The sequence below is a fragment of the Armigeres subalbatus genome, chromosome 3 (genome assembly GCF_024139115.2).
Source record: "Armigeres subalbatus isolate Guangzhou_Male chromosome 3, GZ_Asu_2, whole genome shotgun sequence".
Taxonomy (NCBI): Eukaryota; Metazoa; Arthropoda; class Insecta; order Diptera; family Culicidae; genus Armigeres; species Armigeres subalbatus.
Window position 1 is genome coordinate 77,532,331 of NC_085141.1, and position 22,741 is coordinate 77,555,071.

At 41.2% G+C, this 22,741-nt stretch overlaps 1 protein-coding gene across 2 annotated transcripts; it reads left to right on the plus strand.

Moving 5' to 3' along the window:
• Nucleotides 1-2,137: 2,137 nt before the first annotated feature.
• On the plus strand, nt 2,138-21,924 carry LOC134226137 (cytochrome P450 4C1-like). 2 transcript variants are annotated; one of them, XM_062706716.1, is made up of 6 exons: nt 2,138-2,320; nt 18,799-19,182; nt 19,669-19,738; nt 19,793-20,105; nt 20,163-20,406; nt 20,469-21,924. In XM_062706716.1, the coding sequence occupies exons 1-6, from the start codon at nt 2,317-2,319 to the stop codon at nt 20,807-20,809; spliced, it is 1,356 nt and encodes a 451-aa protein (XP_062562700.1). In that variant the 5' UTR covers nt 2,138-2,316; the 3' UTR covers nt 20,810-21,924. The 2 variants fall into 2 exon arrangements, with proteins under 2 accessions (XP_062562700.1, XP_062562699.1); XM_062706715.1 differs by lacking the exon at nt 2,138-2,320 and adding an exon at nt 2,587-2,760.
• Nucleotides 21,925-22,741: the final 817 nt, after the last annotated feature.

Genomic DNA, 22,741 nt, shown 5'->3' on the forward strand with positions numbered 1-22,741 from the left:
CCGCCAGGAGTGGGAAGGAGGTGGACCCAGCGTTCCAACAGGCTCTATAAATTTCTTCACAGATGGTTCGAAAATGAATAATCTGACAGGATCCGGAATCTATGGCCCTACAACAAAAATTTCTGTCCACTTAGGACAGTGGCCCTGATATTTCAGGCGGAAATATATGCAATATTAGAATGCGTGTTATTATGCCTGAGGAGAAAGTATAGATTTGCAAAAATATGTATTTTCTCTGACAGCCAAGCGGCACTTAAGTCGCTTAATAACTACACTTGTAACTCAAAGCTAGTGTGGGAATGCATTCTGGCTTTGAAAAACTTATCCATACGCAATCGAGTCTACCTATATTGGATCCCAGGACATACGGGTCTAGAGGGAAACGAGATTGCTGATGAGCTAGCCAGGAATGGATCTAATGAACAACTGAACAACAACTATTAGGTCTCAACAAAAGGGATCTCAACATCTACACCGGTCTAATAACTGGACACTGCCCCTGCAGATACTATCTACAAAAGATCGGAGCAATCCAAACCTCAAATTGCCGCTTCTGTGACGAGGAGAGAGAAACATCAGAACACATCCTCTGCTATTGCAGTGCACTCACCCAACGTAGGTTCAAAGTTCTCAGCAAGCCCTTTTTAGGGCCTGCTGACATATGGATCTTATCCCCCAAGGACGTGGTTGGCTTCATAAAGCTAGTCTCGCCAGAATGGGGGAGTCACATACTGTAACTCAGGATCTCTATTCATCAATAATAGATGGTCTTGAGTTCAGTCGATACCAAGGTATCTCAGTGACAAACATGTTACTAAGATAACTTGCGTATTTCACAGCAAAAGGGTATATCACAATAGTCCTAAAATCTGGACGCAGTGATCTTCACCCGACAAACGAGGAAAAAAAAAACCGGTGAAAATGGTTCTCGACAACGATCCGACGGGCACAAGAAGGCGAGGTGCGCAGCGGGTATGGTGGATCGATCAGGTGGAAGATGACTTACGGACCCTCCGTAGACTGCGTGGTTGGCGACGTGTAGCCATGGACCGAGCCGAATGGAGAAGACTCTTATATACCGCACAGGCGACTTAGGCCTTAGTCTGAATAAATAATAAATAAATAATATTGAGGCAATTACTTCAAATCCAAATATCCTAAGACTTTGACGGAATGTTGACATTTTCATCAGTACAGATCATTGAGCATACATATTTATGGCTCTGCGCTGTGAAAAAACGAAAGCATTTGGTCATTGTTATGGAAAGTTGTTCAAATTTTGCGAGGCCAATAAAAAAATCTTTGGGAAGGTCAAAACATACAAACCGCCCTGCAGAATAAATAAGGTTGTCAATCCAAAAAATAACTCACCACATAAAGGTCATTTGTTTAGAGGATCTATATTAAAAAATACGCTAGAACAAAACTACTTTAGTTCTCAGTAAAATAGGGGGTGATCAAGTCTTCCCACCTTCCTCTATCTGTTAAAGGTACAATAAAATTAAATGTGATAGTACAACCTCGTCTTATGACGAATAATTATATAGCATAGCATGAAACCAACAATGGAACCCTTGTACAAATCGTAGATGGAGTTTCAGAGATAAGCATATCCACGGTCACTGTAAATCTGCCACAATCTACAATTAAGCGAACCCGATTTTCTCCACACACCTGGCCACGTTCTTACAAAGTGTAATGACGAATAATTGTATCTGCCACTAATTATATCTGACTAAATCGACCAGGCTCTATTCGACAACACGCGTCGAAGTTGAACGCTGGGCTAAACATTGGGTGGCTACAAGACGGAAGACTAGCCCAATACTACGTACAGCAGCTGGAAGGGACACTTCCCACGGAAGAGCAGATCAGCGCAGCTTCTCTAATAGCGGGAATTTTGAAAGAGTATGCAGAATCCAGTTTATAACCAACTCCTACTAGTCATCAAGTGTCGGCTTGTCATGCATTGGTTTCTGCACATGCATGGATTATTATCATTAGTTTACCCCTTTGTTGACGTAACAGCTGTGTTGTATTTATTTCCAGCGTGGATTAGTCAATCGGTCGAGCTTTGCACTTTGAGAAGAGATAAGATTCCAAACAACGCAACAGTTTATAAAGCCTCTTCAACAACATTTGCTGTAACCCGGCTTCGCTTACCACCGTGATAACCCCCGACGGCGATTTTTGGTTGTTTTGATAATTTAAGGTCAAAGTCAAGGCCCTTCAATTATATTAAATAAAAACCTTTCCAGTCACACGATTGTCGCTGCATCTATGCGATTTGTGAATGCTTCCCAATGTAAATAATCTATGAGTAAGTAAACAATAACATATATTTCAAAGCATTGTATGTTATTTTGTTGTTGAGATGTGCCCTCTTGAAGCTATGTTCCATGTGCGATCATTGAAATTCTATCAACCTTGTCCTTGCGGAACGAATCGAGAGCTCGAAATGATAAATCGCAAACCGTAATCGCGTTTCAATCTTTATTAGGTTTGATACGACATTTGATGTTATTTTTAAATTTGATTAAGAAACAAATCTAGAGAATTTTGTTAGTACAAAACTGAGTGCCGGTTGATACACATCTTTCAATATGATCGTTCTAGTAGTAATCACAGTAATTTTTGCCTATTTTTTGAAGGAATTTCTAAAAGAGAGAAACAAGCTGAAAAAAATTTCGGCACATTTTGGTGGCCCAAAACCCCTACCAGTGATTGGAAATCTGCTTGAGTTCAATACCGATATTCCTGGTACGTAAGAAACATTGTAACTATGTTATAGTGAGCCCCTCAACCTGCAACCTCCCGGGAAGCACATGACATTGGTCACGTACTCTGTCTCGCCCGTCTTGTGCCCAGCAAACTGGCTTTTATTGAGCAGCGATCTCTCCCTCACATCCTACTCAGATGAGACCGGATGAAAAGTTTCCTGATATCGATGCAATTCGAATAGGTCAGATATGTATATTAGGAAAATTGACTAGTTTCAAATAAGTGCATATCAAGTGGTCCAATACTTAGCTAAGCATCAGTAGCACAGCATAGGTGATTGCATACGTCGTGGGTGGCTATACAATGCTTAACTGAGCAATCTTCTGTATATTATCGCAAATCGGCACTTGCGATTAGTAGGTTTTACTATTGTAAACCTGGCCACGTCCTTACAACCACGGAAAGAAGGGAAGGAATGGTAGTTCAACATATGCTAGTAAAGATGCAATTAGCTCATATCACCTTCATAAATGTCTCGGCGAGGTAAATTTGTGTTAGTAGGTTAGGTTAATATGGGAGTCGTGTACCAAAAGCGTCCAATCGCGCACGCGCTCTAATTAATTTGCTTGCCGACCGCACAGTACAGAACAAAAATGCTTGGATAACGCGCACTAAAATACCAACAACTTCCGTGTTTTCACCATGTTCCCATGAGCAAAGTATATCGTGGCTTTGGGTACAAGTTTCGATTTTCGCACACGTGACACTACCGCCAAGCAGTTACTTGTCTCATTTTTTATTTACATTGCTGGTCGGGAAAGAACTGTTCATGATCAACACGTTGATTTATTTTCACACTACACTACGTTGGAATAGTGCCGCGCCGCGTCTACGAGGCCGAAAGAGGTCCTTCGTAGCTTAGTTGATCAAAAAGCACCAGTCTAGCGTACTTAGGTTCGTGGATTTGAATCCCATCGAAGGAAAGTGGTTACCTTCAATACATTTTGCAAGTCAAAATCTTCCACATAATGTACATATTCACATCTGAGTTTTCAGAACAGAACAGAGTAATTCTCGTTGAGACCGGACCACAATTTGCACGAGGTTCTCAAAAATGTCTAAATTTATGTTCATTTGGAAGCTTTCGGCGGGTATTTTAAGGATCCGAGTTAAATTCCTCAAAAAGATGGCCCCTCGTGAGTTCAGCATATCGTTGGAAAGAGGAAGAGTGTGGCCTCAATTTGTCATAATAAAAATGTAGGCTTCCATATTGAAAACGGGCTTGGTAGTCATATGGCTACTGCTTCTGCCTTATACGCAGGAGGTCATGGGTTCAATCCCAGGTCCGTTCCATTGTCCTACTTTGTATCTTTCTCTATATTTCTCATGTTCTTGCAATCGCTATAACTGGAAATGGACTTGCATACCGTTTCCATTACTATTCATATTCCTTCAACTTGAGTAATCTAACAGTAATCTACTAGAATTGGAAATGAATCATAGAGCTCGTTTCCTACATCCAATCAGTCTTCAAAAGTTCCCTTGCAATTTGTTGCATTGATGCAAAATCCAAGGAGCAGGAGAATTAATGCACTCCATTTGTCAAGTGATCATTGCTTTGATGCACTTGCATCATTTTTTTAAAATACTGCATCATTGATTTGAATCCTTTCATTGGATTCTAGGCAAAGCCAAACACGTGGTGCGTATTATTAGTAACCGGTTTGCTTTTCACTTCGTTGTTACGCCGCGACGACGGCTCAAATTTGGCCTAAACATTCTTTGCATATCAAAGAATATTGTGGCCAAATTTCATAAAATTTGGTTGACAAAAACCCCCTGCCAATAATAGAACAAAACCTGCCAAAGCCGTCTTTCCCCCTATTAGATTTCATGCAACAGATAGAATCGCCAGTATCATGAGTACTATAGATTTGGTGCTCGGAAGGTTGTTATCTACAGTTGTCGCTAGAAGTTTTGTTCGTCAAAATAAACAGTTATTACCCTCATTCGACACAGCATAACCATTTGTGTCCTAACACTCGATTCATATCCATATACTTGATACTTGATACTTGATGGGCTACAGCTCTTCGATGAACCTACGCCGAATGGAGTATCCTTCTCCACTGGACTCGATCCTGGGCCAATCGCTTCCAGTCGCCCTGAACATTGAGCGCCCTCATGTCCTCTTCAACTGCAAAAAGCCATCGTGTACGCGGCCTTCCACGAAGCCTGCAGCCTCTTCCGGGTTCTCTACTAAATATTATCTTCGCTTGACGTTCTTCCGGCATACGAACAACGTGACCAGCCCACCGTAGTCTGCCGTGTTGTATAAGCTTAATAATATCCAGCCCTTTATATACCTGGTACAATTCGTGATTCATGCGACGCGGCCAGATACCGTTCTCCTGTTTACCGCCGAGTATTGTCCGCAGCACCTTACGCTCATACACTCCGAGAGCTCTTCGATCAGCCTCCTTTAACGTCCATGTCTCATGGCCGTATAAAGCCACCGGAAGAATCAGAGTAGTATACAGCGCGAGTTTTGTTTTCGTTTGCAGACTACGGGACTTAAGCTGGTTACGAAGTCCGTAATAAGCCCTATTTGCAGCTGCAATACGCCTTTTCACCTCGCGGGTAACATCATTATCGCACGTCACTAATGTTCCAAGATACACAAATTCTTCTACCACTTCAAATTTTTCACCATCCAGCACTATTTCGCTACCACCACCACTAATGAACCCACGTTGATTGCCAGCGACCATGTACTTCGATTTGCTGGTATTGATCGTGAGTCCAATCCTCGCTGTCTCCCTCTTAAAAGGCGCAAAAGCCTCTTCCACGGCACGGCGATCAATTCCGATAATATCGATATCGTCCGCAAATCCCAGGAGCATATGCGATTTTGTGATAATGGTACCGCTTCTTTGCACACCAGCTCTTCTTATCGCTCCCTCGAGCGCTATATTGAACAGTAGGTTCGAGAGTGCATCACCCTGCTTTAATCCATCTAAGGTAACAAATGACGTCGATATTTCATCCGCAGCCCTTACACTTGATTTCGATCCGTCCAACGTTATACGAATCAGCCGTATCAGTTTCGCCGGAAAACCATGTTCAAGCATAATTTGCCATAATTCATTCCGTTTCACTGAATCGTACGCCGCCTTGAAATCAATAAACAGATGATGTGTCTGCAAGTTGTACTCCCGGAATTTATCAAGGATTTGTCTCAGGGTAAACATTTGATCCGTCGTTGATCGGCCCTCACGAAAACCTGCTTGGTATTCGCCGACGAAGGACTCTTCAAGCGGTCTCAATCTGTTGAACAGAATACGGGACATAATTTTGTACGCCGAATTAAGGAGGGTTATTCCTCGGTAATTGGCGCACTCCAGTCTGTGCCCATTCTTAAAGAGAGGGCAAATGAGGCCGTCCAACCAGCTAGCAGGCATTTCCTCGTCTTCCCATATTTTCGACATAATATGGTGCAGAACTTCATAAAGCTGTTCACTGCCATGTTTGAGAAGTTCAGCCGGGAGCTGGTCCTTCCCCGCAGCCTTATTGTTTTTCAGCTCTTTGACAGCTTTTTTAACCTCATCTAGTGTAGGTGACTAGTGTTGCTTCCACCTGGCAGCCACTTCAGTTTTATCTGTCAGCAAATTCCCTTGTTGGTCATTGCACATGACGGGAGATGGCGCTGTCTTTCTCTGCACGCCATTGACAGACTCGTAAAACCTCCGCATATCGTTCTGCTCCATTTTTTCCTGCGCCTCACTAATAACTTGTTCTTCGTACTCTTTTTTCTTCCTGCGGTGGGTTCGTTTTTCGGCTGCTCTTGCTTCCTTGTACCGATCTCTATTCGATCGGGTACCCGACACCAACATCCGGCTTCTGGCAACGTTCTTCTCGTCTGTCGCCTCTGTGCAGTGCCTACCACTTCTCGTGCTGTTGTGCTCACCGCTCCATGGATCGACTCCCATAGATCGTTGATGTTGTCGCTAACGTTGATTGCACTTATCCGTTCGTCGAGCTTCTGGCGGTACTCAGCCGATACTCCTTCCGCCGAAAATCGCTGGATATTGTAACGCATCGTTCGCTGTGATCTTTCGTTCGATACAGTTGACAACCGTGATCGAATTTTACTGACAACGAGGTAGTGATCAGAGTCAATGTTCGGACCTCTGAATGTCCGCACATCGATAACATCCGAGAAATGGCGCCCATCCACCAGAACATGGTCTATCTGGTTGCAAGTTTCACCATTTGAGTGTCTCCAGGTGTGCTTTCGGATGTTCTTTCGTGCAAAGTAGGTGCTACTGATGGCCATCCCTCTGGCAGCAGCAAAATTTACTAGCCGTAGGCCGTTGTCATTGGTAGTGGAGTGAAGGCTCTCCCTACCGATTATGGGACGGAAAAAGTCCTCTCTACCGACCTGAGCGTTAGCATCTCCGATAACAATTTTCACGTCATGCTTTGGGCACTCTCCATAGGCTTTATCAAGACATTCATAAAACGTGTCCTTCACGTCGTCGGATTTATCGTTTGTCGGTGCGTAAACGTTGATTAGGCTCTAATTGAAGAAATTGCCCCGTATCCTCAACACACAGATTCGTTCGCTAATGGGTATCCACCGCATCACTCGCTTCATCTGCTTGCCCATCACTACGAAGCCAACTCCATGCTCTGCTTTTTCAGCGCCGCTGTGATAGGTGTTATACTTGAATGCAGTAATGGTCGTGGGATCCACAGCTCGGAATTCACGTTCTCCGGATCTAGGCCATCGGACTTCTTGAATAGCAGCCACGTTCACTCCAACCTTCTGTAGTTCACGAGCCAGAAGGCTCACTCGTCCAGGTTCATTTAGGGTCCTGACATTCCAGGTACCGAGTTTCCAATCATAGTCCTTATTTCGTTGCCGGGTCGGTTGCCAAAAATAACGTTCTCTTTTTCTTCTATCTCCATTTTTCGTGGTATTGGAGAGGCTTCAGTAAGCTACCTTACCGGGGTCGCGTTACCTACATCGCGATGATGGGGCTGCCACCTTAGGTATAGCTGACGCGATACAGCATTTCGTTAGTCAGCCGCTGGGTACCAGGCAGACGCTGTTTGAGCCGCACCTCCTGGTGAACAGACGCTCGAGGCGTACCTTCTCACTCTAGCTGATGTCAGAAGGACAACAGTGCCCAGGCTGCACTACCAGCTAAGTACACAACCCTTAGCTGGCGGTCTTTTGTCATCGGACGACCCGGGGGGAGCGTGAGATAGGGACTTGTGGGGACCAGAGCTCTGTTGGGCGCTCCTTCCTTGATGTCAACCCACCATTTTGCAGCCCATATCCAAATAATAAAGTATAAAAAACGAGAAAGTTCGACGGGAGAATCAAACTCTCACTCAAGAGATTGACACAATTGAATTCTGACACCACTAGCCATATAACCACATAGCCACCTTTGAGTTCCAAGCTTTCAAAGGGCAATTTGATGCTTCGTTTCTCAATTCGATAGATCATCGCCTGAAATTATTTGAATCAATGATGCGATATTTGCAATCAAGTGTGCAAAGGAGCAATTGACACCGAGGATGCAAAGTTATCCCAATTCAAATCATTTTGCCAAAGCATGCTTTTGCGAATCATTCTCAAAAGAGAATGCTCTTTGAAGACTGCATCCAATTAGAAATTCCATCAGTTGCTTTCTCCTATCTATCACATTGGCAGCTCGTTAACCAAGACGGACCTCTGTCTCTCGAACCTAACCCAAAAAATCCAACAAATTCCGCATGAACTCGTGGCAAGTGCAGAGGTATATTAGGCTTGCAGTGAGCGAGTGATTGCATTATCATTTCCTCCCCTTCCTTACATTGACTTGCATTCTGACGCGGCAGGCACCAGTATGACCTAACAAATCAGATCACTAGTACTTGTACATTGAAGATGTGTGCTAGTCCCAAGCAAACATCTGTTGCCCTAGCAGCACACATGTTCCACATAAGTTACTGCTACTTATATGTGACCGGATTCAGTCACAATTAAGTTGCTGCAACCATTTTTATCTGACTTGTGCTGCTCGGGTGGTTCCCTGTGCAAGAACAGCTGATTTGGTCATAATGGGGTAGCAACTACGAGCAGTCAGTTCAAGCTCAAGCTCATAAAAATGTAGGCATCCATATTGAATTTGGTCGCCATCTTGAATATTTTCTAAAAACTTTTTGTTTTCGCTAGATTTGAATATTTTTATATCGTTGGAAAGCGTAGCCTATATAGTGCTTTGTGTCCAAAAATCTCAGGTGTATAATTTTTCTTCCAAAAGTTATACGTACGATTTTCCATATTATTTTTAAAAGGTCCATCAACGAACATTATTTTTATGGTTAATATGATACTACGACGTCAGTTCCTTGATTTTATACAATATTTTTTTAATCTTTCGTCTATTTTGAAGGCTCTATTGCCGTGAAGCGTTACGGAGCTTTCTTGGCGATGTTTCACATCTGTAACGGGACATTTTTATCACAAACATTTTCTTGGGAGATTGTTGAGGAAGACATACGAAAGGGGTTAACGACAGACATTGAAATGGACAACAAGAGGAAGACATTCGTTATGGTATACGACAGACTAAGGGATGGGCAGACTAAGAATACAGTCTTACATCACCAACTTTCACAAATTGGTGAACGACAGACATGTATTCTAGATCAAGGACAGCCAACACTTCTCTAATAGGCTTTGGTTGTTCTCCTCGGACCCGGAGATGTTCAGTCAATGCAGATCCTGGGTCGCGATTATCCTTGCACGCCCACACTACATGATCAATGTCCTGTTAATCCTAGCCGCAAGCAGATAGATTGTTTTCCGAGAGCCCCACTCTGAAAAGATGTGCGTTTAAAGTGTAGTGATTGGACATTGGACGACACATGGTTCGAATGAAGTCTCGTCTTATATTAAATTGTTTGAGCCATGGACGCTTCGACACCTGCGGGCGACTTGAATGCAGCCATCTACCCAACTTCCCGTTTGTCCATTTCTGCCAGCTGATCAAGCTCTCGATCTGATCTGACGAACTAATGAGAAAAATTCATCGAAGGTGATTTGCCTATCGTAAATATCACCTTCCACAGCGCCCACCTTGGCCAAAGAGTCCGCTTTCTTATTTCCCGGGATCGAGCAATGGAAAGGGACCCAAGCCATGGTGATTGTGAATGACCGTTTTGATAAAGCATTCAAAGCTTTCCGTTTCTCGGTAAGAAGATACGCTGAGTGTTTTACAGATTTCATTGACCAAACAACATCCAGGGTACTTAGACTGTCGGTGAAGATAAAGAAGTGGTCAGGAGGTAGGGATGCAATATGCTCAAATGAATAGTGTACAGCTGCTAGCTCAGCGGTATACCCGGAACTAGGCTCTCTTAGCTTGAAGTAGACGCTATGTAAAACGTTAAAAACACCGAAACCAGTGGATTCATCCATTTTTGATCCGTCTGTAAAAATGCTTCACTTCTCGCTGCCATGCCCGTATTTGCTTGAAAATAATGGAGGTATGACCTCCACACGAATGAAGTCTGGTATTCCATGAACCTCTTGCTTGATGGTCAGATCAAAAGAAACAGAGGAACTGTAAGCGTCTTAGAAGTTAGCACGATTGGTGTCAACCGAAGATGGGCTCACCTCCAGCGTCATATACCAGTGGTAAATACTCATGAATCGAGATTGAGGGTTTTGTTGGAGCAGCTTCTCGAAGTTGAGATTGAGAACCTCACAGCGGATGAGGAACCAGAGTGATAATTCCGCGATACAATCGGTCAGAGGTAGTACTCCCGCAAGTCCTTCCAGGGTCATCGTAAGAGTCATACAACCTAACGCGATACGGAGACAGCGGTACTGAATCCGTTGAAGCTGCAACATGTATGTTTTAGCCGTGAACTGAAAACAGAAACTATCGTATTCGAGGACCGACTGAATGGTTGTTCGATACAACGTGAAAAGCTCTTCGGGGTGCGCACCCCACCATCCATGTTCCCGTGACTGTTCGCATGAAATTGATTCGTTTCTGGCATGTTTGTGTCCCGAAGGTGCATTTCGAGAGCGGGAACTTTGCCGGCTTAAGTTCCTTTTTAAAAGACAACTTTCTCAGTTTTTTTCCGGAGAGAATTCGATACCCAGCTTTAAAGCCCAAGTAGAAAAATTGTCCAAAGTATCTTGCAATGGTCCTTGCAGATCAATTGCGGTTGCAAACGAGCAAATAGGCTTGAGACATTCATAAATGTCTCTGACGTGAAAATTATAAAAAAGGGGGCTTAACCATAAGCCCTGGGGGAGACCCATGTAGCTAATTCGTGAAGTTGACGAGTCACAATGAGAAAAACTCATACGCTTCTCTGACAACAGATTATACAAATAATTGTGTTCAATCAAAGGTAATTGCCTACAGGGGATGGACAAAATAATTAGGATAGGCAAATTTTGGGTAAAATTAGATGTGTTGTAACTACCTTAGTTATCATCCGATTTTGACGATTCAGGCATGCCTGAACTAGAAAATTAATGCAGTTTGACGGTATGTCCATAGAACCGACTGTGGCCACCGGATTCGGATTTTTCGGAGGTAGGTTCAAAACCATAAATTTGAGGTGGATATTAGGAGAAGTTGTGGTTAAAAATGGAATAATATTAGTAACCACAAATGAAGTAGGGCTCTTGCTGATTGGAACCATATATTGAGATTTGGAATCGGACCAGAATCAAGTGAGATATGGCCATTTCTTTATAATCGGTTCCGATCGATACTTATCAAAGAAGTCAGGCCACAACTTCATTTGAATCTCGCTTTTTGATAGATCGTCCACTATGATTTTATTCTAGGAGGCCTCTAATGTGTCAAGAATGAAATACCAATTAAATAAACGGATCCTGGAGTCGCTGGGATGTCCCCGGGGAACCTGTGAATGTGGACATTCAAGTTTTAGCACCAAAAACAGTCATTCGACGGCTCTTTTTTCATGGTTTTCGATCAGGAAGCGAAGTATGAATATAAAATGGTCCATTGACGGCTCTGACCGCTTCCAGGAACTACGGATTGGCCCCGGGGAACCTGTGGAAGGGGACATTTTAGTTTTACCACCAAAACCAGTCGTTCAACGGCTCTTTTTTCATGGTTTTCGATCACGAAGCGAAGTATGAATATAAAATGGTCAATTGACGGTTCTGACCGCTTCCAGGACCTACGGATTCGCCCGGGGGAGCCTGTGGAAGGGGACATTTAAGTTTTAGCACCAAAACCAGTCATTCAAAGGCTCTTTTTTCAAGGTTTTCGATCAGGAAGCGAAGCATGAATATAAAATAATCCATTGACGGCTCTGACCGCTTTCAAGACCTACGGATTGGCCCCGGGAAACCTGTGGAAGGGGACATTTTAGTTTTAGCACCAAAACCAGTCATTCGACGGCTCTTTTTTCATGGTTTTCGATCAGGAAGCGAAGTATGAATATAAAATGGTCCATTGATAGCTCTGATTGCTTCCAGGACCTACTGGTTGCCTCCGAGGAACCTGTGGAAGAGGACATTTTATTGTTAGCACCAAAACCAGTCATTCGACAGCTCTTTTTTCAAGATTTTCGATCAGGAAGAACCTGTGGAAGAGGACATTTTATTTTTAGCACCAAACCCAGTCATTCGAAGGTTCTTTTTTCATGGATTTCGACCAGGAAGCGAAATATGAATTTAAAATGTCCATTGACGGCTCTGACCGCTTCCAGGACCTGGAGTGCTAAAACTAAAATGTCCCCTTCCACAGTTCCCCGGGGCAATCAGTAAATCCTGGAAGCGGTCAGATCCATTAATGGTCCAATTTATACTCATACTTCGCTTTCTGATCAAAAATCACGAAAAAAAAACCGTCGAGTTATTGGTTTTGGTGCTGCAACTTAAATGTTCCTTTCCACTGGTTTTCCGGGGGGAATCTGTAGGTCCTGAGAGCGGTCAGAGTCATCAATGGTCAATTTTATATTCATACTTTGCTTATATTAAAGAAGAGCTGTCGAATGATAGATTTTGGTGTAAAAACTAAAATGTCCCCTTCCACAGGTTCCTCGGGGGCAACCAGTAGGTCCTGGAAACGGTCAAAGCTGTTAATGGTCCTTTAATATTTATACTTTGCTTCCTGTTCGAAAACCTATAAAAAGAGCCGTCGAATAACTGATTTTAGTGCTAAAACTTTTATGTTCCCTTCCTGGAAGCGGTCAGAGCCGTCAATGGACCATTTTATTTTCGTACTTCGCTTCCTGATCGATAACCATGAATGAAGAGCTGTCGAATGGCTGGTTTTGGTGCTAAAACTAAAATGTCCCCTTCCACAGGTTCCTCGGGGCCAATCCGTAGATCCTGGAATCGGTCAGATCCGTCAATGGACCATTTTATATACATACATCGCTTCCTGATCGGAAACCATGAAATAAAAGCCTTCGAATGACTGGTTTTGGTGCTAAAACTTAAATGTCTCCTTCCACAGTTTCCCCCGGGCCAATCCATAGGTCCTGGAAGCGGTCAGAACCGTCAATTGACCATTTTATATTCATACTTCGCTTCGTGATCGAAAACCATGAAAAAAGAGCCGTTGAACGACTGGTTTTGGTGGTAAAACTAAAATGTCCCCTTCCACAGGTTCCCCAGGGCCAATCAGTAGTTCCTGGAAGCGGTCAGAGCCGTCAATGGACCATTTTATATTCATACTTCGCTTCCTGATCGAAAGCCATGAAAAAAGAGTCGTCGAATAGCTGATTTTGGTGCTAAAACTTAAATGTCCTCTTTCACAGGTTCCCCGGGGACATCCTAGCGACTCCAGGATCCGTTTATTCAATTGGTTTTTCATTCTTGACACATTAGAGGCCATCTAGAATAAAATCATAGTGGATGATCTATCAAAAAGCGAGATTCAAATGAAGTTGAGGCCTGACTTCTTTGATAAGTATCGATCGGAACCGATTATAAAGAAATGGCCATATCTCACTTGATTCTGGTCCGATTCCAAATCTCAATATGTGGTTCCAATCAACAAAAGCCCGGAATATCTCCGGAGTCCGGTGGCCATAGTCTGTTCCATGGACATACCGTCAAACTGCATTAATTTTCTAGTTCGGGCATGCCTGAATTGTCAAAATCGGATGATAACTAAGATAGTTACAACCTGGGAGGGAGAAACAGATTCAAAAAATGTGTGTGTCAAGCCGAGCCGAAATCTAGCTGTCATGATATATCAGTGCGAGCCGAGAGCAAAACTCTCGTCAAGAAAATTGTCTAAGGCAATATAACAACAACAGGGTGTCTACTCATCTGCAAAAACAAAATTCCCTGATTTTTCCAGGTTTTTTCCAGGTGTTTTACATTAATTTCCAGGTAAAAACAAACTTTAAAAACTAAATATTGCGAAGAACAATTTAAAAAAAATGGTTGGCTTACAAGAACAATGTTGTAAATTACTTAAGAAATTCTTCCAGGAATTCCTTCGCAAGTTCACCCCGAAATTACTTCAGCCATTCAATCAAAAAATCTTTCAGGAATCGCATAGGAAATTCCTCCAGGAATCCTTTGAAAATTTCTTCATAAATTCCATCGGAAAATCCTCCGGAAATGATTACAGAAATTCCTTCAAAGAGAGAACTTCAAGAATTGCATCAGAGTTTCCCTTAGAACTTCCTCCAGGATTTCATTTGAAAATTTCTTTGCAAAAACTTTAGAAAACATCTCAAGGAATTGTTCCGGCAATTGCTTTAGAGATGCATTTGGCGATTCCTTAATGATTTTTTTAATTCCTTCTTTGGAAATTTGGTTAAAAATTCTTTCGGAAATTTCTTTGAATTTTATTTCAGCTATTTTTTTAAAAAAGGAACTTAAGAAATCCTCTTAAGGAATTGTTCCGGAAATATGTTTGGGAATATGGTAGGAAATCGTTCAGAACTTCTTGCGAAAACTCCTTCAGGAAATGAGTTGATGCAAAATATAGGATTGTGGGGTCCATGACGTTAGGCATAAGGACATTAGGCGTAATACTACCTTTTTCATGTCGTGGGCTGTTTTTTTGGGCATTTTATGCTTAACATCCTTTATGCCTAACGTACCCATGCCTAACGTCCTTATACCTGACACGGGGTATACCCGAGATAACTATTGTTGCTCTTGTTCGCGTGAACAACATCTAGTTTGTTCCAGTTTGTGACCAAAATCTAGTTTGTTTAGACCTAGCAGCCAAGGTACCGGTACTATAAATATCAAGCGGTCAATTTATAGCTTATTCAGATAACGGCAATTATGATCATAAATATCATGATAAAAAACAACCTGATACCATCCCAATACATTCAATTCTCTTTCTCCAATTTAACACGATATTTATTACGATAAATAATGTAATCGTAATCTGAGTAGGTTATTAAGCATATTTTGGCAGAATAATTTCAATGATTACAGCGCCACTAGCGTTCTATTACTTATGGCTTTTACAGTAAAAACAAAAAATATTTTAGTTCAGAAAATATATTTTAAGCTCTTTTTAGTGGAATGTATTCAACCGTCTAAGACGAGTTAAGTAACCTCTATTTAATTCCACCAATTATTTCGATTTCTTTGCAGATACGTATTTCGAGTAAGTCGAGTCACGTACAAGACACTGAAGACGACCACACAGTTGTGGTCGAAATACGTATCTGCAAAGATATCGAAATAATTGGTGGAATTAAATGGAGGTTACTTAACTCGTCTTAGACGGTTGATATTTTAGTTACCAGATAAAGATTGTCGCTTCGGTTCTCTTTGTTCTGCTGTCCGAAACATGTGTGGTACCTAACTGTCAAATCGTATGTATTCCTTCATTGGCATTTAGATCCCCTATCCTCGCCAGCAAAAGATGTTCCGAACAGCGACGACAGCGACAATGTTTATCTTGTAACTAAAATATCTTTTGTAAAAACCTTCGGAAAATGCTTCGGGTATTCTTTTGAAATTCCTTGGGTTTTTTAGAAACTCATGCAGAAGTATCTTGAGGAAAACTTTAGAAAACACCTGGAGGAGTTGTTCCAGATATTTTGCTTTCAAGAATTCTTTGGAAATTTGTCGAGAATACATTTAGAAACCCTTCTTTGAAAAATCCATTCGGGATTCATTCGGCTTTTCTTTCAAGAATTCCTTTAGCAAAAATACTTCACCAATCACTTACACTTTTTTTTTTCAGAAATCCCTTCAGGTGATTTATTTGTAAAATCCTCAGAAAAATCCTTGGAAAACTGATCCCGAAATTCCTTCGGATGTTCCTCCAGGAATTGCTTTTTTGGAAAATCCTAACATTTTTTTGTTAAATATCTTGGCTGTGCATATGCACAGCATATGTTTCAAAATGGACAAATTGATATGAAATTTGCGAAAAAGAATCCACGTGTCTTGGAGAGATTCGAACCCTCAACCTCCTACTCTCTAGATAGGCGTGATAACCCCTACACAACAAGACCACTTAAAGGTCACGTTTGCGGAAAAGCCATCAGAATCCGAGAAAAAAAATGGTTTTCGTACGGCCGAGTTGCCGAATAATATGCAATTAATTGTAATCAAGTGTCGGTCTTTCACCGTCATTAGTCGTCTGAGTGCACGCGACCGCTTACGTAAAGGCAATCAAACTCATCAAATGCTTTAGCCAAGCAAGCCTTTGGCACAGCAGAGTGCGATTGAATTCGCATTCTATACCGTCCCGCCCAGCCCGTTACTGGGGGCATGGAGTGCGATCCTCTCGTTTAATAAACAATGTGCACTCGCTTGACTGTGGATATACAATAGTAAAGCACACACAGAAAAAAGTTCCATGGTAAGAGTTACTATTTCGTAGACTACGCCTTGTTTTTGAAACTACTATACAATTTCAGTTAAATTACCCATGGTTTTAGAGAAATTCACCACTGATTCAGTTCATGTGACAACATTCCACAGTTGATTTTTACTGCACGCATGGTAAAATCAAACGGGATTGTTTTCTGCTGAAAATCGTCGGTGCGTATTCTTAAAATAACCCTCGGAATGGTAGTTTCCACCGCAACAATTTTTTTTGTGCATGTGGAGATTGGACAAATCAAGCATCCGAAAGATATTAAATTTGCAAAAAAGAGAGCTAACCGCGGTGGAGGTTGGTACTCGGATTCTGATGGCTTTTCCGCAAACGTGACCTTTAAGTGGTCTTGTTGTGTAGGGGTTATCACGCCTATCTAGAGAGTAGGAGGTTGAGGGTTCGAGTCCCTCCAAGACACGTGGATTCTTTTTCGCAAATTTCATATCAATTTGTCCATTTCGAAACATATGCTGTGCATATGCACAGCCAAGATATTTAACAAAAAAATGGTTTTCGTACGGCCGAGTTGCCGAATAATATGCAATTAAATCCTAACAAATTTAGTATTTTTTAATAGATTCCTAAAGAATTTCCGAAAGAATTCTCAAAAGAATTTACAAAGCAATCCCTAATAAATTCCTAGATTTCACCAAGAATAGCTTCGGAAATTCTCAAGGAATTCTTTTAAGATAAGAAAATTATTTTGAGCTTTTTAGTGGAATGTCTTCACTTGTCCTAAGACGAGTTTATACCATCCCATTGAATTCCACCACTTAATTGTATCTTGACAGATACGTATTTCGACCTCAACAGTAAGGCCGTCTTCAGTGTCTCGTACTTGACTCGACTTTACGAGACACTGAAGACGGCCTTACTGTTGAGGTCGAAATACGTATCTGTCAAGATACAATTAAGTGGTGGAATTCAATGGGATCTTTTAAGATGGCAAAATGTTTTTGGCGAAACAATAATGGTATATTTATTCAAAAATTTATAAGGATTTTTTTCATCTTTTGAGAGAATTTCACTCATGATCACCGGGTATTGAAATTTCCCTGATTATGTCAGGAATTCCCTGATAATTCCAGGTTTTTTCCAGGTGGGGAAAATTCCTTGATAATTCCAGGTTTTCCAGGTTATTCCAGGTAGTAGACACCCTGAACAATAACACACAAAACGAAATGTGGTCTTTTCAGGTGGCGCCTACATTGATTATTTATTCTTGTTGAAAATTTGCTTGTTGCCTGACAACAATTTTAATTTATTTGATGTGTAGTATCGAGAGCTCCCTCCCAGGTTACAACACATCTAATTTTACCCAAAATTTGCCTATCCTAATTATTTTGTACATCCCCTGTATTTCCGGGGATTAAACCACCCGACTTGGACGTTAATTTACAATGTTATGAAAACTCATATGTGAATATGTACGTTATGTGGAAGATATTGATTTGGAAAATGTATTGGAGGTAACCACTTTCCCTTCGATGGGACTCGAACCCATGACCCTACAGTACGCTAGACTGGTGCTTTAACCAACTAAGCTACGAAGAACCTCCGTCGGCCTTCGCAACCTAGCGGCTACTGAACGAGCTCGAGATTCCCAAATTGGACGCATAGTCAAATCACTCGCAATCCATTTCTCAAGCCAATACTTCCACATGTGTATTGTACACGTCCACATTAGAGCCGACGGAGGTCCTTCGTAGCTTAGTTGGTTAAAGCACCAGTCTAGCGTACTGTAGGGTCATGGGTTCGAGTCCCATCAAAGGGAAAGTGGTTACCTCCAATACATTTTCCAAATCAATATCTTCCACATAACGTACATATTCACATATGAGTTTTCATAACATTGTAAATTAACGTCCAAGTCGGGTGGTTTAATCCCCGGAAATAGGCAATTAACTTTGACTTAACTGAACATTTTTGATTTTAAAGGCATTTATTGAACATCAATTAAAATATAAAGAATAACTATTCCCAGTCAAAAGCAAAAAGATGTTTCAGATAAGCGTTCATGACCATATTCAACTGATTGTAACAGAACAAATCACTTAAGGTGGCACACTTGTCCCAAATTCCGCTACATCACTACATAATATTCTTAGTGTTTTCTATTTAATCCCGGAAAAAATGTATAAAAAAATATGAAGGAAAATTAAATCCTAGGATGATTCTTTTAAATTCCTATCTCAATTTTTTACAGGGATTTTCGAAACAGGAATCCGCTTGATAAAGCAGCATGGACCAAACCTTTTCCTGTGGGGACTACTGAATCAAAATATTCTGATCTTGGGCGACACAAAACAAGTCGAGAAAGTCCTGTTAGCAAAACAAACGCAAAAATCGGTTCTCTACAGTTTTCTGAACAGCTGGCTACGCACCGGCCTTTTGCTGGCCAGTGGGGAAAAATGGTTCCAACGGCGACGCATCATAACCCCGACGTTCCATTTCAAAATTTTGGAACAGTTCGTGTCGGTTTTCAATCGGGAGGCAGATACCATGGTGAATTTGATGAGGAAGCATGCGGGCGGGAAGGAGTTTGATGTGTACTCGTATGTGACACTGATGGCTTTGGATAGTGTTTGCGGTAATATAGGATAATTTTGTAAAGCGATAACTTAGAGTGAAATCAGGAGTGATTCAGTTTCATTGCAAATTTTCGACCACTATTCTAGTTTGAATCTGGAGCAAAATAGAACAAACTTGCTGGTTCCCCCAGCAGTGTTCTATTCATGTTTTTCAAATTTTCAATTAATTGAAATTATTATGTTACTGCCAAGAAAGGCGCCGTAATTGCATAGTGGATTGATCCGTAGATAAAATGACGCATCCATACACCAAAACAATTGAACAATATTTGAATCTCGTGATTCAATCGTGGTTCAAATCTGCAGAAAATAGAACGGAGCGTTATACCAGTTTTATTTTTTTGACAGTTGACTGGTATAAAAACTGAATCTAGAACAGCTACTGGGAAAATTAATGTTTCAGATTCATATTCAAACTGACAGCCCCGAACGATTTGAATCACTGCTGATTTTACTCTTAGTGATATTCAATTAATTTTTTTCAGAGACCTCAATGGGAACAACAGTCAATGCTCAGAATGACCCCGACAATAGATATGTGCAAAATGTCAAAAGGTATTTCTATTGAATTCAAAACAAAATTGGGATGCATTGTTAACTTTCTTTTAGAATGTCCGTCCTCTTTTTGATGCAAGTTGTCAGTCCACTAGGAGCACACCCAAAAGTATATTCCGTCGTACACCCTAATGCCTATGAACAACGAAGCCTCGTCCAAGAACTGCATGAATTCACCGACAATGTTATAGTGAATCGGAGGCGACAGCTTGAATCTGAACCTAAGCTGGATATCAATCAAAATGAGGAAGGATTGTACACCAAGGAAAAGATGACATTTTTAGATCTGTTGTTGAACGTCACAGTTGATGGAAAACCGCTGAGCGATGTGGATATCCGCGAAGAAGTAGACACATTCATGTTTGAGGTTAGTGACATAGTGAGTTAATCAAAATGTTTGTTAATCAAATTAATTTTCATTTAGGGTCACGATACCACAACTAGTGGTATATCCTTCACCATCTATCAGTTGGCGCTGAATCCCCATGTTCAAGACAAAATATACGATGAGATCGTGGCAATTCTAGGAAAAAATCCCAAATCAGTTGAACTGACATACCAGTCCCTTCAAGAGTTCAAATACTTGGAGATGGCGATTAAAGAAGCTCTTCGTCTGTTCCCATCAGTTCCTTTCATTGGACGCAATCTTGTCGAGGCTCTGGAACTTGGTAATGTTGGCAATCCATTCAAAGTACTAACAAATAAACATTGCCTTTCCCAAACACCCCAGATGGAATCACGCTTCCGGTCGGGCAAGATATCCTGATCCCAATCTACATGATCCACCGCAATCCGAAGGTGTATCCCGATCCGGAACGATTCGATCCGGAGCGCTTTTCTGACAGTGCGGAATCCAAGCGAGGTCCATATGACTACATCCCGTTCAGTGCCGGCTCGCGGAACTGCATTGGTCAACGGTTCGCCATGTTGGAGATGAAAACTGCCCTGATCAAATTGATTGGCAGCTATCGAGTGCTGCCGGGTGAATCGATGAAGGAACTGCGCATCAAGACGGATTTGGTTTTACGGCCCAATGCGGGTGTTCCGATTCGCTTGGTAGAACGGGTCTAGGGTTACTAATATTCTGACTAAAAGCTATATCACGTGATATTTTTAAGAAACAACTTACATATTATTTAAAAAAAAATAGATTGATCGTTTTGACTTTTTCGTAGTGATATAGCTCGTAGTCTAAATATGTTATAAGGCAGTGATAGGTATTAGGGTGTATTAACAAAATACGAAATAAAGAAGACATTACATATTACTAGGCGTGGAACAAATAAAATAAAGATGAAATACGCATCAAATGATATTAAGGTATCGGCAGGTATTACCGTCAGGCTATTGCACTTCGGCACATATGGTCGGGATTCAGCCAAACCGCACCAAGCGGCTTTTCGACTGACTTGTGATATTTTGTTCGTACAAGGACAACGGAAATAGTTTCATATCAATGTAAGCATACATTTGCAGTAGGATATCCTCAGTTATGGGGTTGAGGGATATTCGATGCGATTTGCGATCAATTAAATCTGTTATACGAAAGTTTGAGTATAAAAATCGGTAATTTTTCTATGGCGCTTGGTGTGATTTGGCTGAACCCCGACCACATGTACATTAAAGCCGCAATAGCATCCTTTAGTACAACTGGCCCTGAATTGAACTTAACTTATACCAAAGCGCTTGTGACGTGTTTTGATATCTACCAAACGCAGCGCAGCTCTCACAGAACGGCATGCCGATTCGATCACATGGAGGATGATTAGCTTGTAGGCAGCAAACTTATTTCTAGGAACAAGGACGACCGACGGTTGATCAAAGGGTACAGTAGTTACAACAAAACGATACACTTCATCACCGTCTTCAAAACTAGTTGACGAAAATTATATCAATATGTGTTACAAATAACAATATCTGCAATAATTTTGTTATAACTTATCTGTCTTAGATGAAGAAAAAATTATGATCGTCATAACAAAATTATAACAAAATGTGATAAAATCAATACGATCAGCAATATTTGTAACACAACCAGTGATAGCTTTGTTTCTTTTCAATACCTAACAAAATTTGTAACAATTTTAGCTATTTTCACTACTTTAAATGCAACACACAGACCTGTGGTTGTGGGGAGTCGCGGTTAGTCGCTTTTCCGGGATGATTTTCTTGTTCAAGACACTACATTCTTACAAAAATACTGTTCTAAGCTAACTCCCTTGAAGAGAAGAAAAGAAAAGAAGCTTATAATATGCTGAGTTCCCTCTCGTGGCCTCGGACGAGTGTTCAATCTACTATGAACGCCTTAGACTAGTCACATTGTTTTTAATTTGATACTGTGTCCGCCCTCATAGAGATTGTGAATGTAGTAGGGTAAAAGTTCCGATATTCGTGGGTGGTCCTATAGTTGCGGTGGTGTAGTTTTTAGTGAATCTACATATTAAACGTAGCAACACACATTGTTGATCAATTAGGTGAACTGTCACAATAAGAAGCAAACGACAACAGCTCAGGAATACACTCGAAATCGGTAAATGATCCTCAAATACCTTATTTTTTACTGGTCTTTGCACCAATAGTTGCTGTAGTGTTCCTATAGTTGCGAGTCTCGTAAGAAAACAATGGGAATCGCAACTATAGGAACACGAAATAAAAAATACCACAACTATTGGAACATGGTACCAATATTTGGAGGATTGATTTTAGGCAACAACAGTGGCGCCGGAAGTGGGTGGCACAAGTAGGACATGTCCGACGCATGAAAATACCTGGGTAGGACACTGGAAGCATTGTCCTACCTTTGATTATGGTAAGAACTTACCATGTGGATAACTAAAATATCTAATACAATCAATACTATTTTAATTTTTTTAGATCTATAAAAATATCATTAAAACGTTTCAAAGTTTATCAGAGGTTTTACAATTAATCAGAGGTTAAACTAACAATCGTAGAGTTTTCCAGGGATTGTAAAGAAGAAATCTATTCCGGAAGGCTTCTCAG